This window comes from Agelaius phoeniceus, chromosome 3, assembly GCF_051311805.1.
Source record: "Agelaius phoeniceus isolate bAgePho1 chromosome 3, bAgePho1.hap1, whole genome shotgun sequence".
NCBI lineage: Eukaryota > Metazoa > Chordata > Aves > Passeriformes > Icteridae > Agelaius > Agelaius phoeniceus.
This window is the reverse complement of record NC_135267.1, coordinates 59418878-59445828: the sequence shown is the minus strand read 5'-3', so window position 1 is coordinate 59445828 and position 26951 is coordinate 59418878. Positions and strand designations below refer to the sequence as shown.

The window sequence follows — 26951 nt, the reverse complement described above, 5'->3', positions numbered from 1 at the left end:
CATTGGCCAAGAGAAACTAGGATCTTGTTTGCTGAGTGAGGTCTCTGAATCTCTCATCTATATTCATCCCTGTTAAACAGGCTTGCTAAAGCACAAGAACAAGTAAGGAGCAGTGGTGATGCGTATGATACACAGCTACAGGTACATGAACTAACAGCTGTGATTTCAGCTACTCCATCATTTGGAAGCTGCACAATTTTTGCCTTACAGAGTAGACAACATGAACTTATGCTCACCTGAAGTGGAGGGAGAAAATTACTGCCATCTAGTTATGAGAGTGAAGAGATAACCTGCACCTCAATCTCCACTGGGTTAACAGGGATCACTAGACAGAAGAGTTTCATTTCAGAATAAAGATAACCTACATGAGTAGACAAGGCAAGGTAGGAGGCAGCCAGGGAAGGTTCCCCTGAGAAGTGAGGAATTGTAGCAGAAAATTCCTGATCACTGCTCCTTTGATTGTGATTTTCTTTCATTATTATTATTCTTACCTCCCGTCCTTTCTAACAGGCATATTTTTAATTGTAGCTTTGATATTGTAAAGCACTTTGGACACTTGAAAAAATAATATGAAAGAATTCTAGAATTCATTTTGAAACCCCAAGTCACTAAGTTTAATGCCAGTCTCCAAGAGTAGTCACATCATGTTATTCAGCTCAAACTGAACAAGTTCTGTCTTCACAGTTCTATTTGAAGGCAGAGGCAGACTCTCACATTCAATCTGTTACAAAACCCTTAACATATTTTCAAGAAACAGGTTTTTGTGGTCAGATCAGGCATTTACTTTTTGTGCCATCATTTTTGTGTATTTAGAGTAAACAACTCTTTCCTATTTCCTTGTTCTCTTTCCTTTTGTTTTTAATGACCCAGAAGACAGCAATTGTGACTCCTCTGGCCTATTTTAAACAAGCCATTCTCTGACTTCTTTCAATAGGAACAGGATGACAGAGGAGGGATCTTACCATGAGTTCAGATAATTCTGTGCTCACTATAGATGGCCAGAGATGTGTGCAATATTAAAGGGAATATCTCATCAGTAACTTGTAGAATATTTAATTAACAACACCCGTGGAATAAGTGCTAAACAAAGTCTAGAGAGATAATCACTTGGGGAAGAAGACTTGGTAATACAAATACAATCCAAAAAGCAATACAAAAAGCACCAGGACACAAAATAGAAGTGTATCATTTTATTCTAACAAAGGCAAGAAATTAATTAATTTGTGAATAATGAACCCTATCTGATGCATTTATAGGAAGTTCCATAGTTAACCATATTTTTGCAATACCTGTCTGGAAGTAGTTCTTTTTCTGCAAAGATACACCAGTTGAAAGGTTTGTGTCAGGCCAATCTTTTTTGTATTTATGATTAATTTTAGAAAAATTAAAGCTTACATTAATAAAGAACTTCAGTAACAGAGGTATCACAAGAAAAGAATCTCTCCAGACTTCCAAGTACCTTAAATGTAAGGCAGTTAAAAGCTACTAAGGCTCAGATAAAATTCCCCCTCAGATCTGAAATTACAAAGACAGGTTTAAAGAAGCTTCACAAGGCACTTTCTGAACATGCTCACGATACAATTACTGCACCTTAATTGGGTGGAATAATGTCACTTTCCCAACATCAGGCTTTTTACAGGAATCTAAGCAGTGCAGGAAAATCTAATCAGGACTGGAGACAGCACATTGCAAATATCCTGGGTATAATTCCTGGCAGCAGCAAGCTGAATGGAATATTTAGTGTCATGGACAGCCATCACAAGATGAAATTTGTCTCAGGGTGATTATTAAGTACGTTCATATCCATGGCAGTTTTCAACACAGTGGGAGAAATGCAAAACATGTCTGCTAATTTGACTTCTGGGTGCTGTTTGCTTGCAGTAAAGGACTAACAGCAATGGCAAATGGAAAGGCAAAAGGAATTCCATTCCTTGTTGTCAGCAGGCCAACATGGAAACTAACAGCTTTCTGCTTAAACCTCAGTAAATTCACTGAGATGGAGGTGGACATTTAGATTCAACTTGCATTTGTGTCAAAACATTTTAAACTAATTTGACAGCAGTATAACTACTGCGCCTTCAGCCCCCTTCCAATGACCACAGCTGTATTTTCCAAAGAAACCCCGCAGGGCTCTGGATAATATCAGAGGAGAATGCTTTAATGACAGTGGTGGCACTTTGCTTCTCCTGGGATATGTGCAGTGTTGCATGGCTGAGTCTGAGCTGGACAGTCAAACCATATCCCTGTGGAATTATGGTTTGTGGTTTTTTCCTGGTTTGTTTTTTCTTTAACCAGAATTTCAGATACTTTTTGGGTCACTACCCACACCTCGAATTTTGCAAATGTAACCTCAGAAGAATCATCAATGAGGAAGGGGTTGTGGGAATGTGAATAGCAAAAAAAAAGTGGTTTCCTGAGCCTGTCATGTTCTTGCCAGGCATGCTCACACAAACAGGTGAGACAATGTGTGCATGGTGTCAGAGGAGAGTTTGAGCCTCAGCAGAGGCAAGATCAGTCTTGGCTGAGCCAAACTGAGACAGAAACCGGCAGGAAGGCACAGATGTGCTATGGACATCAACATAGCCCATGCACATGCACACTCTAAGATATGCTTCCTTCCTGAAGTTTCAGGAGTAGGGAAAGGAGTACACTACACCATGGTAAGGATCCACCTGTTTCCTAGTATTTATTGTGATTTATTGTGATTTTTTTTCGTAATTTATTGTGATTTTTAAAGCATTATCTATTTAGAATCACAGTGTATCAGGGCATTTCAAGCGAAAAAGTTTCCTGTGTTTCCATTATCAAATAATACTGCTAGGAAACTTCATTTTAATTTAAAGAAATGTTTTCCAAACTAAAAAAAACACCAATGCTTTACACAGGAAATAAAAATCAATTTTGCTCGAAAGTGCCATAATGTTATTTTAACAGAAAAGAAGTTCTACTTGTTCAAGAGGCATTTTACATAGCAGAAGCCTGGATTTACAAGACACTTGTTTAGCTTTAGGTTTTCAAAAAAACTGTTGATTATTCAGCACTTCACTATCAAAATAGCCTCACTGATGGGCAAAGACATCCACTGTATGTAGCAACAATACTAATTCACATGGAGAAGGGGGCTGAAAAGTTAAACCCCTACTGCACAAGTAGATAAATCATTAGGGGATTTTATGCTGGATTTTTGCTCCACCTGATACCAGACTTACCTATAAAAAAAAATCACGTGAACTACCTGTTTGTGCCTTATATACTTTGGTCAAATGTCTGCCAGCAGAAACCACATATCTCAGATACTTAAAAAAAAAGAGTAATTTCACATCTGCTGTGGTTTGGGAATGGTACTCTCCAATTCTTGGTGTCCCCACCAAGACTCTCCAGGAATTCCTTCTCCCAGGAAGCAACTCCTTTTCCCCTGCCCCCATGATGTGACATTGTATAGAATAACCTCCTGGTCTGCCCCCTTTGTACTGCTGCAAAAAATTAACCCTGTCCAGCCAGAAGTAGGACACCATCTCTCACTTTTTCTTTCGTCTGAGAATTTTTTACAATGGCCTTAGGAATTTCCTGAACTGGTTGTTCATTCCCACTGGCAAACTCCAGTGCTGCACCCTTAGCTGTGCTGATGCAACCACTTGCAGGCCATCACCAGAAGAGTCTTAAGGAAAGGAGGATTAAAATTCTTAATGGGGACTGTTGATGCACCCATATCAACAACAACTTGATTCCACAGCACCTCTGCCACCTGGAGAGCTAGGGTGAGAAGGAAAGCTGTAAAATGTCTAGGGTGTCAAAAGCATGAATGATTTATGTTCAGCAATAAAAGCTGTCCCTCTTCTCAGTTCCCTTATGTAAAGTTGTGACTGTTGCACAACTAAGTAGATTTAGGTGAAGATTAGGTGACAGATAGACAATAGACACTATAGATTTGGATACAACCTGACTTTTATAGATATGCAACTACCTATCAGTACCACTGCTGAAGGAATTATGGCAGCTTCAGAGAATTCGTTCCAAATTCAATTTCAGCTTCCTGAGAAAATGATGTCATAAAATACTTATGTAAATTTACATTGAATATAAGAGGATGCTTCAGGGCCACACAATACAAATATCTGCAGACAATTCATTAGGATTCTCTCAGAAACAACCAATCTTGCCACTCCTGCCAGAGAGAATGTTCACTTCTGAAATCTCACACATTTAGAGCTACCAAAGCCATATGCTGCTTTTCAGGCAAGCACAAACACACATGCTTGCTGAGGCTGCCAAGCACCCACACCATAAATGAGATTATCTCCTAGGCTAAAGTATAACAAGTGCTAAAGCACAAACTGCTTTCACAAAAACAGTATATATGTACCTGTACATTTCATTACTTGACAGAGAATAATTAAACCATGAAATCAGCACTGATAAAGGTGAGAGCCTGTCATTCCCAGGATTGTTTGGAGTATCTAAACTGAATCACACCGATAACACTGATAACACACAGTGTTATCATCCAGCCATACTGCCACTTCCAGTCCATCTCACTTGCAACACATGATATTAGTGCCAAGTGGTGGTGCTTATTACAAAATCTTCTTTCTTCCCTTACTATTGACAGCAATGTTTTCACTAAAACATAATTTATTAGTGCTTAATTTCTGCTAACCTTTTCTCACATTTCCTTCATCTCTTCCTTCACTTCTAACAGCTGACTTCAGATTTTCTGTTTTTCATGTAGGGCTTGATAAGGATTTCCATGGACAGCAGACCAGCTACAATAGATCTTCCTTTCACCCTTGTATCCTCTGCTGCTCACACTCACCCAAGTGCCAGTGCAACCGAGGCAGCAGCGCTGTTTGTGCAGCTGCACATACCAGAGACAGTCAGCCTGGCTAAAACATAGCCCAGGGAAAAAACCCTATTGCAACCCCATATCAGTTCACACATCCACCTTATCATAAAGGCAAAGCTCATGTGCAGCAGGAAGAATTGCTCAAACTGTTCAAATCTGAGCACTGAAATGTACCAGCAGAAAAAGTGAGCTGGGGCAGGGACACACACCTTGGCTGGGATTCCTGAAATCAGTCTCACTGCCAGAAGTCAGTATTAAGTGAAACAAAGCATGCATATTACCAAGCATCTGGTCTGAGACTATGCTCAAGATTTCCATTTTTGCATCCTAATTTGGACACCTGACTCTTTAAGCTCTTCACCTACTGGAGAAAAGAGTTAATCTTTTTAACTCCCCACAGCCAGTCCCTGAGACTGCTGAAAACAACCCCTATTTCCTTCCTCCTTAATTTCTTCTGCTTTTAAATATCCTCCTGACTTCCTCACCAACAGAACACATCTCTGTAAAGCCAGAGACAACAGCAGTGAGTCCCTAGTCATACTACATTCCACTAGGTTGCAGGTAAGTCCCACTTCCAAGAGAAGCCCTAGTCTAGTTTAAATTGAGTACCATAAGTGAATACCCATCAGTGCAGCACTGTCTGACAGGATCCCTTCCCATTTATACAACATAAACACTTAAAACTACTTTATTCTCCAACAGAACTGTGATTCTGTTGAAAAAACATGCATTTAACCAAAAATATACAAAAGCACTATTTATTTGTAACTTACACATCTAATACTTCAAGTATCTCAAACATTCACTTTAGTCTCAATGCTTATTTTTAACTATGACATCACCAGTTTAATTATAAGGTGAGAACCTCTGGGCTCACTGTTACTAAGCTGTTTGTGTTTTAGCAGAAATTCTTAATATAATTTGAAATGCAAGGCAGTGGCACTTTTTTTTTTAAACTTACACATTCACTGAAAGCAATAAAGAAGAATCGCTGGCTGGCTAAGTGAAACAGTATGCAGACATCACTCATTCCTCTTCTTGGGAAGGCTGCCAAATGAAAACATGATGGGAGTATGGCTGAAGGTGCTGTGTGGGGTGACAGAGTGCAGTGCTAAAACAATAGCTGACTCTGCACATTCAAACTCCTACTTCTAGCTTTTCCCTTGGATAAAATAAAAACACATTTATTAAAGTATCCGTATATTCTGGTTCCAGAAGATCTGTGGCTGACAAAAGGATTTCCAAGTCTTTAGCACTCCTCTTCCTTTGCTGGCACAGGACAAGAGTTGGTTTTTTTAATTAGTGGAAAAGCATTTTCAGTCAAGCTAAACAGTTTGTGAATCAACACCTAAGCCTGTGGCCTTGGAGATTTATTTTCCATTTCCCCAACTTTGAAATTCCAGCTGTGTGTAAGAAAATTGTTCTAAGCAAAGAATAGGGAAATAATGAAAACAAACATGAAAGTACAGGGCTGTCAAGAGCCTACATCCACAAATAAAGACATGGAGTGGCAGAAAGACAGCTTCCAACCCTAGAATACCCAATTCAGTGAAACAAGTGTCCAGACTCCAGAGAAATCTCTTTGATGGGAGTGGGAGGAGTGGGTGGTACAGACCTATGGAATTCCTCTTTAATGTGGCTTCATTGCTAGATGTCTTACTGGCAGTAGAAGGGAGGGGGGAAATAGTTTCAAGCTCAGTATAGGGTGCAGGGCAGCACAGCCTGCATTTCAGGATGAGAAATGATTGCCATCAATTATTAGGAAAAGTTTCAGTAAGGATAATTTCATTTATTCCCACCCCAGCAGTACTTAAGGACTTTCCATTAGGTCCATACATGACTGAACTCTGTGCTGTATAGAGAACAACACAGAAGCTATTTGCTTCCTGGACAAATGAGCAGAGGTCTGCTGGGCTGCTCTGACAGCAGATGCACAATGGATGGCTTTCCTGGCTTAGCAGTTCCATGATATTAGTAGAGGAAGCAGAAAATACTCCTGTTTACACACAATAAGAAACCCTCTGCAGGTTGGTAGCCTCAAACCACAGGCCCCAATGAGCCCTTCTTGACTGTGCCTTCCTCTTTGAGCTGCTCCTCCTCTTGCAGTACATGCACCAAGGAGCCTTGTCCTCCACTGATGGGGCTCTTCCTCCTCCATCACTCACAGCTCATTCTTGCTTTGGGAGACCATGGATTGAAGAGAAAATAATGCACAGAGAACAGCTGCTGGCAGTTTTCTCTGTTTCCATGCTACCCTTAGACCCCACTGAGTGATCCATTGTCTGTGACAGCTGAAGCAAAGACTGGAGGGAATGAGATAAGTGACAGCCCACACCATACTGCCACAGCAGAACAGAGGCAGGGGCAGACAAAACTCCGGACTCAGATGCTCCAGATTTGCCCAAACTATTATTATGCTCCCAGCAGGGGAAGAAAAACACCAGGGCTGAGGCTGCTAACTGCTTGAATGCCTCTCTGAGAAGTGCTGCTACTCAACCTTGCTCCCAGTGGATGGTCCCAAGCTAAGAAAGCTCTCCTTTGTCCTGCAGGCTGGCCAGGCAATGCACTGCACCCTGCCAAAATATTTGTGCAATCAACTTTCACTGTATAACCTGGAAATATTTTCATTTGTCACAATATTACCTAAAGGCATAGCACTGTCAAAAAAAGTTGTCATCTGACAAATTTGGAAGCTGGAACAACCCCTTCCCTCCCATTTGTGACTTTTAGAGTCTCCAATTTAGTTTTCCAGTGCAGCGCCAGCATAAATCTGGTGATTTGAGGCTCTGCAATAATATTTGTCAGGTTACCATGTCATTCTTTTAAGAGGACAGTGCTAACTCACTGACCAGCCAGATGTGCTGATCCTGCCTCATGCCAAATGTCTGTCCTTCTCCTTTCTTCCATCTCCCCAGTGCCCACTCCACTCCAGCTGCTTGCAGGACGGGGCAATGGATCTCTTTAAAACCCAACGCCTGCCTTTCTCAGAGCTATTCTTCCCATGCCAGGCTGAGGAGGGCTGCTCTAAGGCAAGGGAGAGCTCACCACAGCAGAAGAGAGGAGACCAGGAGAGTGAAGGCAGGTCACTCAGCAGGCATGCATTAGTGAGGAACACAGCTTCCCCCTTCTCCTGATCAAGAACAGGCACTGGAGCCAGGGAAATTTGGGAACGGGATGCGTTTCCATCCTCTCCTTTCCTCCCCCTACTTATCTAAACTTACTTTTAATGGTTCAGTCAACTTTATTTTGAGTAATAGCTTTCTGCTGCAACTTAAAGACCCATACTTCAAGAAAACTGAACCCAGAAGGGAAGTCAACAGCGATAAGAGGATTGATATTTTGATATTTTCCATATGTAGCAAGAACATATATTAAAATAAACCTCCACAGATGATTTCACAAAGAGTTCAGGAGGCCTTTTAAACAAACCCATCCTTCAAACACTGAAGAGAAACACTCTGCAAGAAACCAACTCAACAGTAACTTAATAGAGATTATTGTGCAGAGGGGGCAAAAATCCATACTAAAACCACACCATGACATAGAATTTACTTCAATTACTGCCAATAATATTTTAAGCTATGTTATAAACTCTGAAGTCTATGATATGAAAACTCATTGTAGCTCCTGAACCAATCCCCCTGACCTGTGCAATTCCTAATACTGTAAGTATTTCAGGCTACTCTGTTTCTGTCCTCTTCTTACACTTTTACAGTGGAGATGGCGCAGGATTTACTTGTCATAGGTCATGTCTTGTATTTGTCCACGAAATGACTGCCACACATATGCACTCCCAAAACCATATATGAGGTATTCTGTTCTCATTGGAAGCCCCCAAAAATATTTGTTCATCTCATACCAAACGTCCAACAAATCCTTGCTATAATCAAAACTAAAAAAATGTCAAACTACAAGCAGCTGCCACTAGGATAGAAAAAAAAATTGCCTGCTTAGAGAAACAAATAAAGAGAACCTAAAAAGCCATCTAAAAGTGGGAGTATAGAAGAGTATGTCATGGAATGACTCTCAAGGAAGTTTAAAGAGACCAAATCAGATGCTTCAAGGAATAAAATGAGCACAGTCTTCTACTTAGACTGGCTTGCTATGATACTGAACAGGAGCAGAGCCTGAGTCCTGAACTCACACAACTGTGTTGTGTCCAGTGTCCAAAATTGCTCATTTGGCACATGCTCAGGTTTCACTGGACAAGATGGTAAAAATGTATAAAGATACTTCAGAAAAAACATCTGATCCTCAACTTTTAACCAGCATTTGACAGATCTAGAAAATACTTTCTTCTAGTGTTCTTTTCACGCTATACACATTTGAAAACACCCTTCAAGGAAGCTTTTGTTTTTAAAGATATATTTGGATATTTCATAAAGCACTACAGAGATTAAAGCATTTGGAAAAAAAATGAAATAAAGAGAGCCCACTTGACATGGGCTATCTTCTAAGTATATGTCTGACTGCACACTAATAAGATAGCTTACTGCAAAGTTTGTTTGAACTAGAAGGAAAGGATATAAACCAGTTTTACATATAAGGGTTTGAAGCTTTTTTTTTAAAATACCCTGGGTGTTGTTTTCTAACAAAAGATCAAAATATTGAATGAATCTGTTACAGCTACAGTGGTCTGTGCTGTTGGAAATTTTTCTAATTATAGCCAGTTCTGGAAGCAAATTCTGATGAAGTTTTCCAACAGGAAAACAAGGTGCATAGACATCACAGGATTAAATGGGGACGTGGAGTAAAGGGAACTGTAGAGCAATCTCATGAAGACAGACAGGTATATGAATGAAGTGGTAGTGGTTTTAAGCAGAGTATTTCCCCTCTTTGACCTTCCAAAAGGGAAAGAAAACAGAAAAAAACCCCAACCACAGTAAATCCTGTGTAACTTGAGGCAACCAGGATTTAATATTATTCAAGTAACTGGACAAGTCTGACAATCAGATAAGGGATGGAACTATGTCCTTTCACTTACACCCCCTTTAGGCACAATGAGGGGGGAAATAACCTGTCTGAATCCCATTTTACTGCTTCCTATCATCCTTTAATTTCTTAATTTTACCCCTTTGAACAGCAGAAAGCACACCTCAAAATTGCTACAACAACCCAAAAAAAAAAAAAAAACCAGGGCAGGCTTATTTGGGAGAGGTGGCTTTCCTTCACTTCTCTGTGAGCCTAGTAACCAATTGACCTACATACTGTAAAAGTGGCAGCATTGCTGTTTCACTCTCCTACTTCCAGCTGCTTCAATTCCCATCCTTTGCACACTAAGGATGAAACAGAAGCCTGAACTTTATACTTCACTGTTTTTGTTGGCCTGAATGTACTTTTTTACAGTATTTAAAAATCTTTATATGTTTTTATAAAATCCCTTCAACGTATTTTTGAGGCTTAGAGTACTTGTGTGAAGTTACAGGATACTGAGTTGATGTAAAGATGTGATTCATTCCCTTTGTGCTCATGCTGCTTATGCAACACAGCATAAAACGATGTGTCTGGGAAAGACATTAAAGTGGAAATCAATCTGATTTTCTTTATAGGCAGAATCCACCCCTACCAATCCTTTTTACTCACTTGAACCACCAGATTGTAAGCTACACAGTGGATAGTAACACCAGAGCTTTGGTATGAGCCTTGTCAAAGGTTAATGCACGATCCCTCTAACACAATTGTCCAGTGAGGAAAACTGTAACAAGTATTTCTCAAAGAATTTTTTTCCCCATTTTATTACACAAGCCCCATAAGATGACAGCTTCAGTTTTCAGAGCATCTCAGTAGAGACAAACTTAGAAAGGCTTATACATTGTCCATTTGTCAGCTGTAAAATTGCTGCATGGGCAAAATGCCTTGAATACATGCTGCAGCACCAATATTCCCAACTCATTTCCATCTATTCTGTCAGGGCAGGGGTTAGTACTGATATGGGTTGGCTGGATTACTGACATTTTGTGAAACAGCAGGGAAGGTGGAAAGAACAAATAAAATGGGGGCAACAGATACAGGGTGCATATCAAAGAGAAGAGAGAACTAAAGATGACCATAGGGCATATCTACCTCAGGCTGAACTTTTTTCTGGAGAGAAGAATCAAAACAGGAACTTCCAGCCATTTAAAAGAATGAAGCTAAGGTTCTGTTGTAAAAAAATAGCACTTGAACATTTTCTAAAGGAACTTAAGTAGCATGGGCACAGGATCTGAAACTTGACAAGGGCTTCCTTGGAGCCAGAGAAGTCTGTTTGGCAGTTCAGATTTAAACCCACCCACATTTGGATAGCCAGGAAGGCCCTGAGAAATCATTTGTATAACCTCCTTGGCAATATGTCCCTCCAAATGTTCTGCCAGCACAGTGGTACCCCAGCACCTCCAGTGCTGCCAGGGGTCCAAGCTCCCCTTGACAGCTCACATCCAGCTCACAATGCTGGGATGTTACCTTGCAGACAACTGCAATAACAGTCTCCAAGGCATGGAAAAAGAGTCTCTAACTCTGGCAGACAGAGCATTGAAACTTGGACCACACTGTCCTTTGTTAGGTTATCTAAGGGCTAAGCAAATTAGCCCTAAAGCCCCAGCAAGGATCAGAGGAGCAATGATAGGTGGAGGAACCTTCTGTAATGTAATCACTGGAAAAACCTAATCAGAGAAAATTAGAGCACCCTGAGCCTGCTTCCTATGACAATCCAAGGGGAGGATGAGACCATTGTCCTTGGTGTGAAATGCACCAAGATGGGTCAACAGGGAAACTCTTTGATCAAAAACCCTTGCAAATGAAAGGAAGTGATTGTGTACAGCAGCATAGGACTCTATGGGATGTATGAAAAAGCAGATTTTGGGACTGTGTGAACCTTATGATGGGATTTTCAAAGAGGATAGTGGGAATTGTCTAAAGATTGTTTAGTGGAAGGAGCAAAGATGGGAAAAGGGAGCAATCAAGGTGGATTGAAAAGATGTAAGTGAGGAAGGAACATGAGAGAATAGAGGAAGAAGGGGTCAGTTGTGTGTAAAGTGTCTGGCCAGTAGTCTGACTAACTGAGCTATGTGCTTGAGGACCTCTCCATTCTTATTAAATCTGGTTTCTGACTGCCTTTTGTGTGGGTGTGCTCTCTGCTCTGCACATGAGGACAGAAAGTGTGAGGAAAGGGCTGTGCCCAGCAGCTGTAGTGAGCTGCAGTCCTCAGGGGCTTGTGGACTCTGGTGCCATCAGCTGGAGCAGGACAGAAGCCCTGGGGACTGCTCCTGCATAGACTGAGGGCCTGGGGCCAGCAGCAGCAGCAGTGACCTGTGTATTGTGTGTACCATATTGTACTGGCAGACTCCAATCTGATCATTGGAGAGAAGGAACAGGACTGGGTCACCTTTGTGTTCACCTGAGAGCTGGCTGTGCAGGGAAGGGCAGGTAAGGACAGCGCCTCCTCTCTGTATTGACCTGGCTGGGCTGGGCAGATGTGTGGGATGTGCTACCTGCCACATCCTTCTCAGACAGACAGTGAATGCTTCAGGAAGCCACAACCTGGTGCAGTACCTGTGACTGTGGGACAGCAACTCCATCTCCTGTTATCTGACCAACAGGACAAATACTGTCACTGTGACATCTTTGGAGAAGTCTCCCAAATTAATCAGTGAGTGTTCCATCTGCATATGTACCTTTATGTTAAACATACCTTTATGTTAAACCTTTACGTTAAACATACATATCTTTATGTTAAAATATGGTACATGAAAGTATCAGATCAGTGTCATTCAATGCACTAAGTAACAATCATTACCAGGGAGTATCCTGCTCCCTGATTAGACAAGCCACAGATTGCTTGCTCTCTCCAGCTTTAAACCAAGGCAAGTTCCTTTCCAAGTATTTTGGATAACTTTGTTTCAATGTTCTCAATGTTCTTCTTGTTTAAATCCAACTCTGATACAGAATGCATTCATTAAAAAGAAAAAAAAAAGAAAGAAAAGAAATCTTACCTCCAAGCTGTAGAGATATTTGAAACTGGTTTTTTGATTGGCTGCCTTTTCCACAGCTTGAGCTAATTTTACTGCTCCTTTACCACCAGCCGACCAGTGATTGCAGGGTACAGCATCAAATGCTCCAGACTCCTTTGCAATCTTACACACCAGATCAACCTCAGCTGGAGAGTCAGTTCTGCCAACCAAACAGTCCTGTCTCATTATTTTGTTTCATTTGTTCTCTGTTACAACCTTACAAACTTACCCTTATTTTACCATTAGCAGTGGTAAAGTAGATGTATATATAGAAATTGTACCATATACATAATGTTTTTATGTCCAGCATATATATTTACATGCTTCAAGAAAATTTTGTAATTGTTATAGCTAATTAACATGGAAGATTATCAGCTCTGTACTTCTTTTTGTTGGTTTTAGAACATTACAAACAAGCTAAAAACTTAAATATCTTTATATTCATGATGAAAAAATGAAATTCTTTAATAGCTTCTTTGTTCACACCAAATAGAATAATTTAAAAACCAAGAAAAGTGAGGAATTTGAACAAGAGTAATGAAAGAACAGACTTACTTGAAGACATTCAGAGCAACCACAACAGGAACTCCAAAGAGCTGAGTAATTTGAATCTGTTTCTGTAGATTACAGCAGCCATCAGCTACCAGCTGGAGGTTCTGTGCAATTAAATAAAAATTAATGGAAATGGTAAGATACATGAAGTCTTCTCCAGCCAAAGATATTTCCATAAATGTAAGTAAACATAAACAATGCTGATCATGACAGTTGCAGGCAAGTGAAATTCTTCCAGACAAAAGTGTTCTGGCACTTATTAATTCTCATTCCAATTAATAAGCATCAGATATATTTAAGTAACTAAGCAGTGTCCAAAGTTTGTACATGAACCCATTGCTCTCTTCTGAGACACAGGAAGATGGTGCAGCTGATGAGTTGTTGCTTGTCATGATTGTGAAAGGGATGTTGGTCTGCTGTTTGCAAAGTTTATAAACAGACTGCAGTAGTGGGGTGGGGTTTGACATACAGATGTGTCAGGTGCAGAGTTCATATATGCACATACATAGACTACCCCAAGCACATTACTGGATTTCCTTGTTTACTCTTTTACCTCACACTTTGTAGGCCTTGTCTTAATTGTAACAAAACACATATCCTTAGCCTCACACAAGCAGAAGATCAGAATTTGTCTGGAGTGAAGTGACAAAGAAAACAAACCAGCAGAATTCACTCTTTGTTTGAAGAGTCACATCCCACCCCATATGTGAAGCATAAACATATTAAACTTTCTTTTAATGAACAGGTTATGCTATCATTAATTTCAGGGAGTGTCCTTGACCCCTACACCATGCTGCTCTTGTGCTTCTATAAATGCCTGTACATTGATCAGTCTGAAAACTTAGTGGCCCTGAAAAAACTATTGAAAAAAGGTTATTTTTCAGTTATTTCAGTTTGTTATTACAATCCATCACAGAGTCACACACACCATACATCTAAGAGGGGTAACACAAAGGGGCTGAGGGAGGATGAGGTGGTTTTAGTTGTTGGCATGCCCATGTTCGCTGAACATCAGCTTTAGAGCATGCTGTTGTCAAACTTGAGGCTGCACACTCAGCCAGAGCTAGGAGAAGTTCTGATTCTCTGCACACCATATTATTTTGTTCCTTTAAACAAAACCCTCTGTAAAGTTTTATAACAGTTCCTCTTACCTCTTCTGTGTATTCTTTCTTCAAGGGGGCACCAGCAGTTACCTGGGATCAAGTAACAATAAACAAGCAAAATCATCACAGGTTGATACTTGTCATAACCCTAAAGGGTCTGAAGTGCAATTTTGCTGGCTTTCTGTACTGCCAGTTAACCCATATCAGTGCACACAGCATCACAGCCTGACTGCAGCTTGTGTTTTATTCCCAGTTGCACCAGCACACAAACAATAGCAACACCTCCTATTGTATTTGGGTAGCAGGACACAGGTAGTGCCTCAGCAATTAGCTGCAAAAGCCTACTAGGAGAGGCAGCTGGATCTCATTCCACATGTTGTTACAGCACACCAGCAGTGCAAAGACAATAGGCAGCAATTTGCAACAGCTGAAGAAATAACAGCAACACAGAAGAACATCATCTTTGATGTTCTTTAATTACTGCCCATGGCAAGGAACTGTATGCAAGTAATTGGTTGGAAAGCACAAAGGTAGACATGCAAAGTGCATCACAGGGGTACTGGGATACTGTGCTGAGTCTCCAAGGAGCACCTAACGTCAGTCCCAGGCACCAGACTTACTTTTGTCTCTAGCATTAGTCCTTTTTATAGTTAACCTCCCAGTAAAATTATCTGGCACTCTACATGCCTCACTGATGAATGCATCACATTTGTAAACAAATGAAACCTTTAAACTTCTAAGGACACAAGTGAGACAGAAATAGAGACAGTTATTAAGACATATTTAAGTCCTATTTTTGCTAGATTGAGTGATAACACATGTGAAAATATACCTCCTTTGATAGCGATGGAGAAATATAATTCAAAATAAAGAAGACATCCATGAGAAGTGTACTAAAATGATAGAAAATTGTATCATTACATCAGCCTGAAAGACTGAAAAAGGGTAGCTCAGCTTTAACTCTTCGAGAAGATTAACTGTAAGGGAAACCATGCCTTCTAAAATTTTGTGGCTGTGGAAACAGCTCTGGTATTTTCCCCCAGTGTGACTGTTTCCCTGGCAGCATCACTCTCCAGCATGCTGCTGGGCAGATGAAAGTGCTCCTAGGAGTTAAGTGTCTCTCTGCTTGGCTAGCACAGTCTGATCTGACTGCACATTCGGGGAGCATTTCTACAATCAGTAATCTGTAAAATCTCTTTGTGGCTTAAGACAACAAAAAATTTCTTGGTACACCCAGAAAACACTTGCAAAATTTCATCAGTTACCTCAGCATCCCCGAGGGTATTAATCTGAGCAAAATAAAAGGACATAAGGAGTACCCATTACTGGAGTGAAAGAAATGTCAAAACCTTGACAAACAATGTTCTCTGTTTCCACTCACAAACTACAGCTCGAACTTGTCTCATTCCTCCTTGGCTGTCAAATTTCCCAGCCTGTGACGACTTCAGTGCACTTACAAATGCTGTTTCAAAAGGCAGGGAAAAGAATATCTATCTCTTACAGCTTTTTTTAAAATGCAACAACCTTCTCTTCCTCTGCAAGATATAGTACTTCTTCAGAGCTCTTTTGTCCCTCATCTTTCATTTGTGGCTTAATTTTAGAGACAGCATTAACTTTAGTGATAACATCTATACTATGAGGTATCTCAGAAGGGTTATCTAAATACTGCCCCATAGACTACCCCAAGTATTTCTTAAATCAAGGTCTTTTACTTATTTCAAATATTAGCAACAATTTGATTTTTCCAAGAAAGGTGCAAAGACTTACATTTGGCCCACCTCCATGCATCTTCAAAGCCCTCACTGTAGCAACAAGCACAACCACACTGGGAACCAAGCCAGATGCTCTGCATTTGATGTTGAAGAATTTCTCCATCCCAATGTCAGCACCAAAGCCAGCTTCAGTTACTGTTAAACATTAAAAAAACAAAACAAAACCACACATTAAACATGCTTTTGGTTAAACACTGGAGGATATTTCTACTTCAGCATACAGTGCACTTAAAAATACACACCAGTACTCAGTTTTGAATGAACTTTTAAATAGAGGTCTATTTACATTACTGAGTCTGATTAAAAACCAATTCTCAACTCAGAAATAAGTTCTCTTATTCTTATATGGACAATATGCCATCAAAGGCAGTTCCATGGGTGGGGGGGGGAAACCAAGCAATCTAAATTAGTTTGAATCAAAGTACTTAAAAAATACATGGTCCTCTAAAATCACTGTTTTGGTGCAATTATGTGTAAAATGATTGCAAATTCTCAGATATAAGACTTTCCTATATTATTCCTTCTCCTTTGATTTCACTAAAGATGTGCTTTCATCACCATTAATGGACCTAAATTCTCCTAGGTTTGCAGAACTTCTGGTGATCTCTTGCTTTTGTGGAGAGGATGTTTAGTTATAAACACAAACCAGCAGTTACTGCCACATCTCAGTGTTGAATATGCTGTTAAATAACTAATTTAATAATGGGATTTTGCACCAAAGAAGTCAGACATGAATGTAACATGACTCAAGAGAAAAATCTGTGCAAAATTAGGATACACCTGGCAAAGCATGTTTAGAGGACGTACAAATAAAGAGAAGTAATCTGTATTAAAGGATACCAGTCTCTTCAGAGTGAATTTGTTCTGATTTGTCATACAGAAGTTATTTTGATTGCTTCTTTTAAAATCTAAGTAATTTCTTTATATTAGACAAAGACAAGCACAGAGCAAATAAAAAAAAAAAAAAAGGGATCAGATCTCCTGTTGGCTGAAAATTTACTGATGCAACGATTTCCCACCAGAACACAATTAAGAGCTGGGCTCAGTGCACACCTCTCAAAGATGTGAAGGGACTTTCAGGTAGACAAGTCAGGGCAGGAAAACAACTTGCTCCAGAGGCTTCTGGACCTGACTCCATGCAGGGCTGGTAATATGTTCTCATAGCCCAAATCAACTTGCAAGAACTCGTAAATTCCCTTCTCTTTCCCTCTTGCCAGAAGTTTTGTTTCTCATACTCAGGAGGGGAAGGGACCACAAATGGTGAACATTTCAAAATTGGCAACCTTCAGCAGGGTCAAGTTGGAGGACATACAGATCTGCTCTATTGCTGTGGCAGAAAGCATCTCACTGTTGGCAGCTGATGTACTTTAGGATGTCCCAGCATTTGTCCTAACCCCACTGGTCCCGTTCCACCTCTTCTTCATTTTGCACAGGCTGAAACAATTGCCTGGATCTGCTCTAGGGAGGAAATGGCTGCTGGGGCTGGGAGAGGAAGCAAGTAGTAGCAAACAAGGGGGAGGGCCTGCCGGGGGGAGCAGGGATCTCTTGAAACAGTAACATGGCAAATGTCATGATTAACGTTCTCTTCCATCACTGTAATAACTATATCATCTTTTTCTAAATAGCCCTGAGAAAAACAGACACACCAAACAAAAAAAAAAAAAGATGTTTACACAAATGCAGTAATTCATAGGAGCAAAGCTAATGCCAGGATAAGTCACATTAAAAGCAGAGCCAGGGATCACATTTCTGCTTTCCAGTAACCCTCATTCTTCTTCTCCAGTCTCTTATGTGGCATAGGGTGATTAATGGGAACCCTGAATTAGGAATATATAACCACGATCAATCTTTAATATAAACAACAGATAAACTACCAAGTGCTTGAGAGGGTGGGAAAATAATTTGTCTCTTACAGAGATTGCCAGCACATATACATAGCAGTCTCCTAACATTTCCAAACAAAGTTTCCAGGGAGTTAATCCATTTCATGCCAAGCCTTTTCAAGGGTCAGCTTCCCTCTGAGAAAGGGGGGATTGCAAGTCTGCCTTTCAGTGGGAGAAAAGCAGAGATGTCAGCCTTCCACAGCAACTGCTCGCACAGCAAGCCACCCTTCGGGCAGTCCAGGCAGCCAGGGCTGTGCATATTCCATATTCTTTGCAATCTTCCCTTTGATACAGAGGATAAAATTCACTTTTGCCTAAAGAACCCAAATACTGTGTCAGAGTTCACCAGAGTGGGTGCTACAACACGGAGACTGGGATTTTTTCATTGGAAGTGGAGGAAAGGGAGACAGACGTCAGTGCTTTCTCCAGCGTGCGGAAGGAAACAGGATGTAGTAGAAAAGCTGCCTGGATGAAAGTTGCAACTTCATTTTATTTCCTCCAAGGAATATTAAGAAGATAGAATAACATGCCAAGCTATTATATTTTAAAATCTTTGTGCTGAAACACTTAATAGAATTACTTTCAGATTGTTTCCTGCTTTCAAATGAAAGCGTCAATGAAAAACACAGACTACGAATGGGAAGTTTCAAACTACTCTACACTTCATGATCATGAGATAAACCAGCTAATCACTTTAAATGTAGCAACAGAAATTGAAAGTAGTACGTGGTGAGCTAATCACTTTACATGTAACAACAGAAAATTAAAGTACAAAGCAGGTCCATTTATTTTGACAATAATTTCTCATACATAGTTTGTCAATAGAAAAGAATTACAGGTGAACTCACATAAATTTTGGGCAACAAACATGTACTTTAGTAGCTGTGGCCTGCTGTACTTCAGCTGAAGAAAAGTTTGTGACTCAAGCACCTCTACCTGCCTCTATATTTTTGCCCAGTTTCAGCTCCCCCCCACCCCCAGATGCCTCTTTATCCCATGCCCTGCCAAGCAACCATTTCCCAGCTCCATGAAGCACAGCTACCAGGGCTGCTGCCCTGAAAGCAGGTAGGGGGTTTGTAATAGGTACCAGCATGGTGTTAATTGCTTGCTTTGATTTCCAGGCCACAAACACAGTTCCAATGCAGTTTTAATGAAAGTAAAGAGGTAAATGATTTGCCTTCAGCAAGCTCACAGAAAACACACACAATAATTTGTGCTTCCAGGCTGAGAACACAACTCCGTGGCAAACATATACTAGATCAGTGTTATTATAGTCCCTTGTTTTGCCTTTTGAATCTCCTCTTTGCACTGACAAGACTCAATGATGAGCTGGACAAGTGCTAAAATATTATCTTCTGAGTACAATCTTCAGTCAGTACAGTTCTCTGGACTCTCACTGTGTGGTCATATAAAATACAAAACCTAAAGTGCAAACCTGTTGTTTGATTTTGTACTTCAGTTTTAGAGCCTAAGCATCATAAAGAATATTGGAATGAGGATTAAAAATTAAAATTTCATGTATCAGCAGTGCTGTTAGGAACATAGGAACTGAGTTTGTGGCCTGGAAATCAAAGCAAATCAAAGTATCAGCACTAGCATTGCATTACTGTTAAGAGTGGGCTATAGGTCAAACCTAGCAATTAATTTACATATATATCAGAAATAAACTGCATCAAAATGGTCAAATAAGGTCAAATAATTTGTTCTCATAAAATATCCACATGAGTGTGACCAAAAGCAGCTCATTCTAACACATCTGGGTAACTGTGGGATCTTAGGTCAAAAGCCAGTAAGCAAAACAGAACACACAATTGCTACAGGTCTTTCTAGAGATAATTTATGTGACATCTACTTCACCCACTCCTGCTATCAAAATCATCAATAAACCATAGTTTTCTCTCAGAGCAAGAACCCAAAATATCAAAATAAGGTAAGGGGAAAATGGGGAAGAAGAAGCCCATAGGGGTGAAATTGGGCAATAGAGAGAAGTCTGTTGGGTGGTGCAAAGTCAAAACAAACTCTTTTCACTGGAGTCTTTAATTCTACTTCAGGGTTCAGGCAAATGAACAAATCACTCTCATGGTTTTGTTTCTTGTTTATAATTATCATAACCTCCTTTATGTAATTACTGTCTTATCAAAGACATCTGGGAATCACCTACATGTGACATTAGCTTAAATAGACAGTGTCGTGTGTTAAGCAGCTAATCAGATTTCACCATCATTCTTAATACAAAATCTAATTTTTCTCCATCTAAAAATACATCTGTCTTGCTAAAGCTGCACAAAGTGGTTCCACATTACTCTTACATTGATATAGTGCTTAAAAACCTTACAGAAAGTGATGCTTAGAATATTTTTCAAAAAGCTATTTCACCCACAATTGAACTTGATACGAATTGAGGGTAATTTCTAATGAAAGTATCTTTTCCCTAGTCAGCCCTTTGTATCAACAAATCAATGTCAAAATAAAGCATTTGTGCTATAAAGGGCCAAGTCAGACGCACACACATGAGGCGAAGCTTGAGGACGAGTTGTGAGCTTGGATTCCTGAACAATGTAAAAGGAAATGGAAACTCTGAGCTGCAAGTTGCCATTTACTCCCTGCATGTAAACATATCTGTTCTAGTGCAGCTGTCTGCTGGTAACCTCAGGAAAGGAAGAGCTCAAAGTCACAGAAGCACATGAACTGTGAACCTGGAGCAGGAGATATGCTAGCTATAATGTACTGATATGTTCTTTTTAAAGTGAAAAATACCAAGGTGCGTTATCGCCAAAATAAACCAGGATGATCAGTGATTTCTCTAACAGGATATCATATTTTTGTTAGTATAGCTAGGGATGAATAACCAGATGTTTGCCCATTCTGACTCTAGCAATTATTTGCTGTGAACTTCCATTATTATGACTGATTTTGGAATGTAACAAATACTTTCTTCTCCCCCTCCCCACCCCCCTCAACAGAGGGAGTTTTCCTGTTCATTTTTCTTTCCATGCATTCTCAGATGTCATGGAACACAGGAACTCACTGCTACCACTACTGAACACAAAGTCCAGCAGAAAACTACACATGAATATGTTAAGCCTGAACATTTTTCCATGCCATGAAGAAAATATTTTGCACCGGTTGTTAAAATTTTATGTTGTTGTTGTGAAGTCTAGAAGAAAAGGTAATATGAAAAATATTTGCCCCTAAGTTTAACAGACCATAAGCTAATTGGATGTAATCTGTACTTTCCATCTTTTGCTAAAGAAAGATGCCAGGGCAGTATTTGCCCTGCTGACATCAGGGAGGTTTCTGATTGTTGACACCCAATCCATGCTTTTGACTGAACTAGCAGATATGGCAATTCATTCTGCCTTCCTTCAAGGGAGACTTATTATCTCCTTTGGCTGAGCCTCAGGCCTCGGCTAACAGTCACTGCCTGCTGGCAGCAAGGGCTGCATAGGAAACTTGGCTCCCAGGAACACAATTTAAGTGCTGGTTCCCTTGGGACTCCATAACAAGCTATTTCAATCTTTTCCTCAGAAACATTTATTTTCCATAAGAAAGTAATTTTACCATTGAAATGCAGGGCAGCTTTAAATGAGAAACTAAAGGTTACCTCATAACCTCTCACAGTTACTTACTTCTAATATCAATTGCTGTTAACTTTCCAAGAGCATCCCATACATTAAACAAAAGAATATTCACAATGATTCATACAGATCATTCCCAGACTAAAGACAAAAAAAGAAGTACAGAAAATTAATTTATTTACTCCAAGCCAGACAGGTGAAGAAAACTTTTAAATCTCAATCCTCTGACAATTAAGGACACAATTCCTTTTTGTGGGTGTGAAAGGCCTGTTTATGTATGTATGCTGCAGATGTTGGACTCTAAATTCAGGGTGGGAATCAAACTGAAAACTCCAGGAGCTGGCAGGAGTAGCACTGTGTGACAGAAAGCATGCTCTGAACATCTCCACAGCTCTGCTTGCTTCCCTGTCTTGAAAATATGCAGAAGTGCCACTGCAGTGATTCCTGCCTCCAAACCACCAATTTAGGGCATGGTTTTACACCGTGGCTGAACCAAATGAGCACCCTAACTTGCTGAAAGGGTAATTCTTTTCTATTCTTAAGTCTTCTACCTTTCCCTCCTGCTCTGTCCCCGGTGCCCAGATTTTTTTGGCATCCATTTAATTGGAAGGTAAACTGTTGCAATTTGCTAAACAGAAAGCAAAAACATACAAAAACACACAGACAAAAAAAGTTGCCAGTTTTTCCACTAGGCTATATTTGAATTAGTTGAAGTAAGACCAGACAAATATCTGAACATGTTCAAACAAGCAATAGAAGCAAGGGAAGGAAGGAAGATACATTTCAGCAGCGGAAAACTTAATTCTTCCCTAGCCACCTTGTCAAACCATATTCTGATACTTCAAATGTAAAATTTGACATTTTCTTGCAACTCACTATAGTAATGAGCTCATTATTTAAATTTATTACTAGAGATTAAAAACAGAAGATGTCTTACAAGTCACAAATTATTCATTCTAATAGAAACTAAGTGAGCTGAATATGGCTTCATGGCTACACGTTTCTTTGAATGGCTCTGCTAAGCCTGCTGGGTTTTACAGTCACTTTCTCTTAATTTCTGTGTCCTATACTCATGTAAAGATCTCTTAGGCTAAGTGTCATGAACTGCAATGCATAGCTGAATACACTAACCAAATATACACAGTTCCCCCCCCGCCCCCCTTTTGTAACTTCCTTCTGTTACAACATTAATCAGAAAAATTCAAACAAAAGAACTGTGAATTTTAGGTTGCATCCTTTCATCATTCATAGCACGTTTTCTTTGAGGTAATGGAGTAACATTTGCTCATAAGACAGATGACCACGTTTGGAGCACAATTAATGGCACAGGAATAAGGCAATTACATTACATACTTTAAAGATCACCATGGTCTTTGGCAAAAGAATTATTAGTCTTCTGGTAATTACAAAATTAAAACCTCACCACCTCTCTATTTAGAGTTGTGTGGAAGGAATAATTAACAGCAGCACTGATGGCTCTTCATTTAAGACCATTCTTTTACAATTCTGCAAGGAGTACATTAACTTATGGTACACACAGTGTTTCCCTATGGGCTTAAAATAATTTCATCACACTTAAACCATGTTACTCAATGCATATCTCACTACCAGACTTTCATTTACTTCCACTTTTAAAAGATCCAGTTGGCTGAAGCACCTTTCATCAGAGTGAAACTGCTTTCTCTTGAGCTCTCAGGTTTTGGGTCCTTCTACACTCCCCTTAAAAAAGCTACTGAAAATGGACTTCCAACATGCTTTGAGAATTCGTGTTACAAGCATCTGGAAAACACTAACTTCAAGGGGCAGGCAGAGAGCCTGAAAATTTCCTCCCTGGAAAACTTCTAAGCATTTCATCAAACGGTCATGAAGCAAAATATGCTTTAGCACCAATACTGTACTGTTTTGTGAGAAAGAAAAGAAGGGATGCAAAGAACCCTCTTCTTGAGACAAACCACCATTTCAGCACATGCTCTGGAAGAAGACATTCTGAAGGGCAGCAGAAACACAAACGGGCAATGAGTGATGATACAGGTCGTGATGAGGAACACAGAATTTTTGCAGCCAGACAAGCTACCATCAGAACCTATCACAACTCCGAGACAAAATCCATTTAGGCAGCATCTCCCACCACATGCCGGGCTGCGGGTGCCCAGGAAATCCCTCTGCCGACCGCCCGCGCCGCTCCTGGCCCCCGTCACAGAACAAAAGCATCTCTGCGCGGACAGCACAGGAGCGGCGGGGCCGAGGCTGCTGCGGCCAATGCCGCACAACAAAGGGCCGCTGAGCCACGATGATCAATGCTGCTGTCACTGGCGCAGCCACCCGAGGCACGGCAGGCATGGGTCATCCATCACCGCCCTGTGAGCCCACCCTGCAGTGCACGCAGCCACCCGCCCCGGGCAGGACCCCCGGCTCTGCACACACTCTTGGAGAAGCATTCTCCAGTCTGCCCTTCTACAATCCGGGAGCACTTGCTTACTGTGATAATGATTTTGCCCATGACTTAGGCACTGTCTTTTCTGTGTACCCGTGTAGTGCATCCCTCTCCCAGAAGGACGAACAGGTTCTGGTTTTATTTCATCCCACTTAAGTCTTTGCTAGGAGACAGAATGCCTTCCTGGCATGATTGGCCTGGGAGAGGACACCAACAACACTCTTGACAGCACAACTACATCTTTTAGAAATTCATGGGAAAGGGCATCTCCTGTTATGTATCCCCAGGAAGAAGAGTATTATTCCCCTGCATGAGCAATTTGTCTTGATGTAAAAATGGCCTAGTGAAACATCTGATGCAGAGGCTGTAAATTACTCTACAAGACCACCCCAAGAGCTTTGCTGGAGAGTTCTTTGAAAGTGGAAATTATTCTACAAAGAGTGCAATATGTGCGTATTAAGCACATACAAACTTTAAGATATCAATAAACAGAAAGACGTTCCATGGAGACAGAGAACACCAGGTACTGTTAGTTGTATTTTAGGAGACAGGAAATGCCTAGTGGTGAGAACATCCAGCATAAGCCACAGGAGAGCAGAGGAAGGTAAAAGAAGAAAAAGAAGCAGGCAGGTAAAGCCCATGGTGCTGCACAGACTTCATGCAATAGCCACAGACATGAAGAAATGCAACAGAAGCAACTTCAGAAATCATGGAAGCTTTTCATGGAAGCTCTCCAGTACTTTTTGCGGGTAGGCGTTAGTTTGGTTGTAATCACCTGCATTTTTAAAATATAATATTCAAAACTGGTATTTGAACCTCTACTCAAAGTGTAAGATTGATGATCTGTGTCAAACTTATTAATATATATTTGCTGTTTTCCCTATAATTTTTGGATAAGGAAAAAAACCTCAACTGGGTCAAACTGCAGTGGAAAATAATTGTGTCTGTTAAATAATATGATGTCATGTGTAATTTATCTTACAGAAAGAATTACAAGCTGAGGAGAGAGACAGTACTAAGGTCACACACCAACAAATCCCATCTTCCTACATGGAATTACCAATTAAAAAAAAATGCAGTCAAAATCAAAATCAAACCAAACCATAATTCTGCTGGTTTACATGACAAATCCTTGCAACTGCTCATGGCTAAATCAATTCTTTAATGCCTATGGTGAATTTATCCACTTAACCACAATCCATGTAATCAGGGTAACAGAATTGCCATTGCAAACTACCTATTACCATTTCTGAAATATTTCTACATTATTAGTTGTGCCTCCTTACTACAGATTACAAATTTTTTTTTTTCAATTCCTCTTCATAATTGCCCATCATCTTGTCATCTTAGCTACTCTATCTTCCTTTAGCCCTCCCCCACATTTTTGTGCTTTCTTGCTCCTGGTGCAGTGAAGAACCCCAAAACGTACACTGAATTCCTAATGGGCTTCTGGGCAGGCTGAACCTGCAAGCCTTGATTTATGAAGCTGTTACTCAGTCCCTTGGGAGCTCTGTTTGAGATGCTGTAGATGGAGGCAGCACAAAGATACCATGTCCTCATGCATGCAAAATATCTGTTTGTCCCTGAAGCTTCACTCCCACTCAGGGCTTGCAGCCAGTGCCAAGCTGAAAATATTTTAAAAGCATGTGCCTTATTCCTGCAGGTAGCAAAGTTGAAGAGCTTGAGACTGTCAGCTTCAATAAAGCTGTCAGCATAGAAAGACAACAATAAAGGGACCAAAAAATAGGCCCACAATGTAAAAGAGAGGTAGGCCACCCAAAATTTAAAAAAGGCTGTAACCTACATTTTCTCTTACTGTAGTAATCTAATCTGTTTCCTCAATCAAATCAAATTAATTAAACAGCAGCTTTATAAAACTGCAAAAATTAAATTACAAGGTCAGAGCATTAAACTGACCCTGAGATACCATTTTGGATATTAATCTTTTCTTTTAATGTATTATTTTATAGAACCAGACAGCAGCATTCGAACACTTTCAAATATTGTCAGCAGCCGACCTTCAAAAGCACCTTGCCTCTTTGCCAAAACACCACTCTTCCCATTAACAAATCATACTGGCCATACATAACCTAGCATAATTTGCAATCTCATTAACATGTTTAAAAATGGTTTAGAAACAAATTTACATCCCTAGACATGAATTCTTGAACTTTTCTTTAAAGTTAATCCAATTAGATGATAAAATCAGATATGTAAACAAACATACTTTCTGTTCTGAAAGAGAAATAACTATTTTTCAGTAATTATTTTCTGTTAAAATACCCAGCATACAATAAAACATATAGTTTGTTGCCTGAAAACTAGAAAATCCCAACAAAACAACAATTTAAAGTTAGTATATTTTCAGAGAAATCACAGTATTTTTCTTTTACATTGTATTACCATAGGGTACTTCATTTCTGAGGAAAAAACAAAACATCTGTAAATAAAAATATTTGGAGCCCTTAGCATCTGCACTTTTCTTCCAGGAACATCTAAAGACATAATCTTAAAATAATGTGGTTTGGGGAAAAGGTTAATTGGGCTCATAGAGAGGGCAGCACAGGATGAAAAGAAAACATATCAGAGTTCTGATCCTGAATAAGAAAACGTAGCTTTAAATAATGGTTTTTGAAACCCCTGTTAACAGAGCTCTCAGTGTGCCTGAGCTTATTGAATACTAGAGGAAAAGAGAAAATCAACTCTGTAAAATGCAAATTTGTACTAGAGGCTATGAAAACTTTGCCTACTATAATTCTTGTAATTAGAAATGGAAATACATATATTTATGTCCTTTTCAC

General features: G+C 40.0%; 1 protein-coding gene across 2 annotated transcripts in view; it reads right to left on the bottom strand.

The window, feature by feature from the left end:
- MTHFD1L (methylenetetrahydrofolate dehydrogenase (NADP+ dependent) 1 like) overlaps positions 1–26951 on the bottom strand; it is a 146443-nt gene that overhangs the window by 50111 nt on the left and 69381 nt on the right. For both annotated transcript variants that reach the window (XM_054629189.2, XM_077175375.1), the window contains 4 exons: positions 16251–16390; positions 14532–14573; positions 13384–13484; positions 12811–12988 (listed from right to left, as the gene is read on the bottom strand). In XM_054629189.2, coding sequence (XP_054485164.1) covers positions 12811–12988; positions 13384–13484; positions 14532–14573; positions 16251–16390 — 461 coding nt within the window. The remainder of the gene's footprint in view (positions 1–12810; positions 12989–13383; positions 13485–14531; positions 14574–16250; positions 16391–26951) is intronic.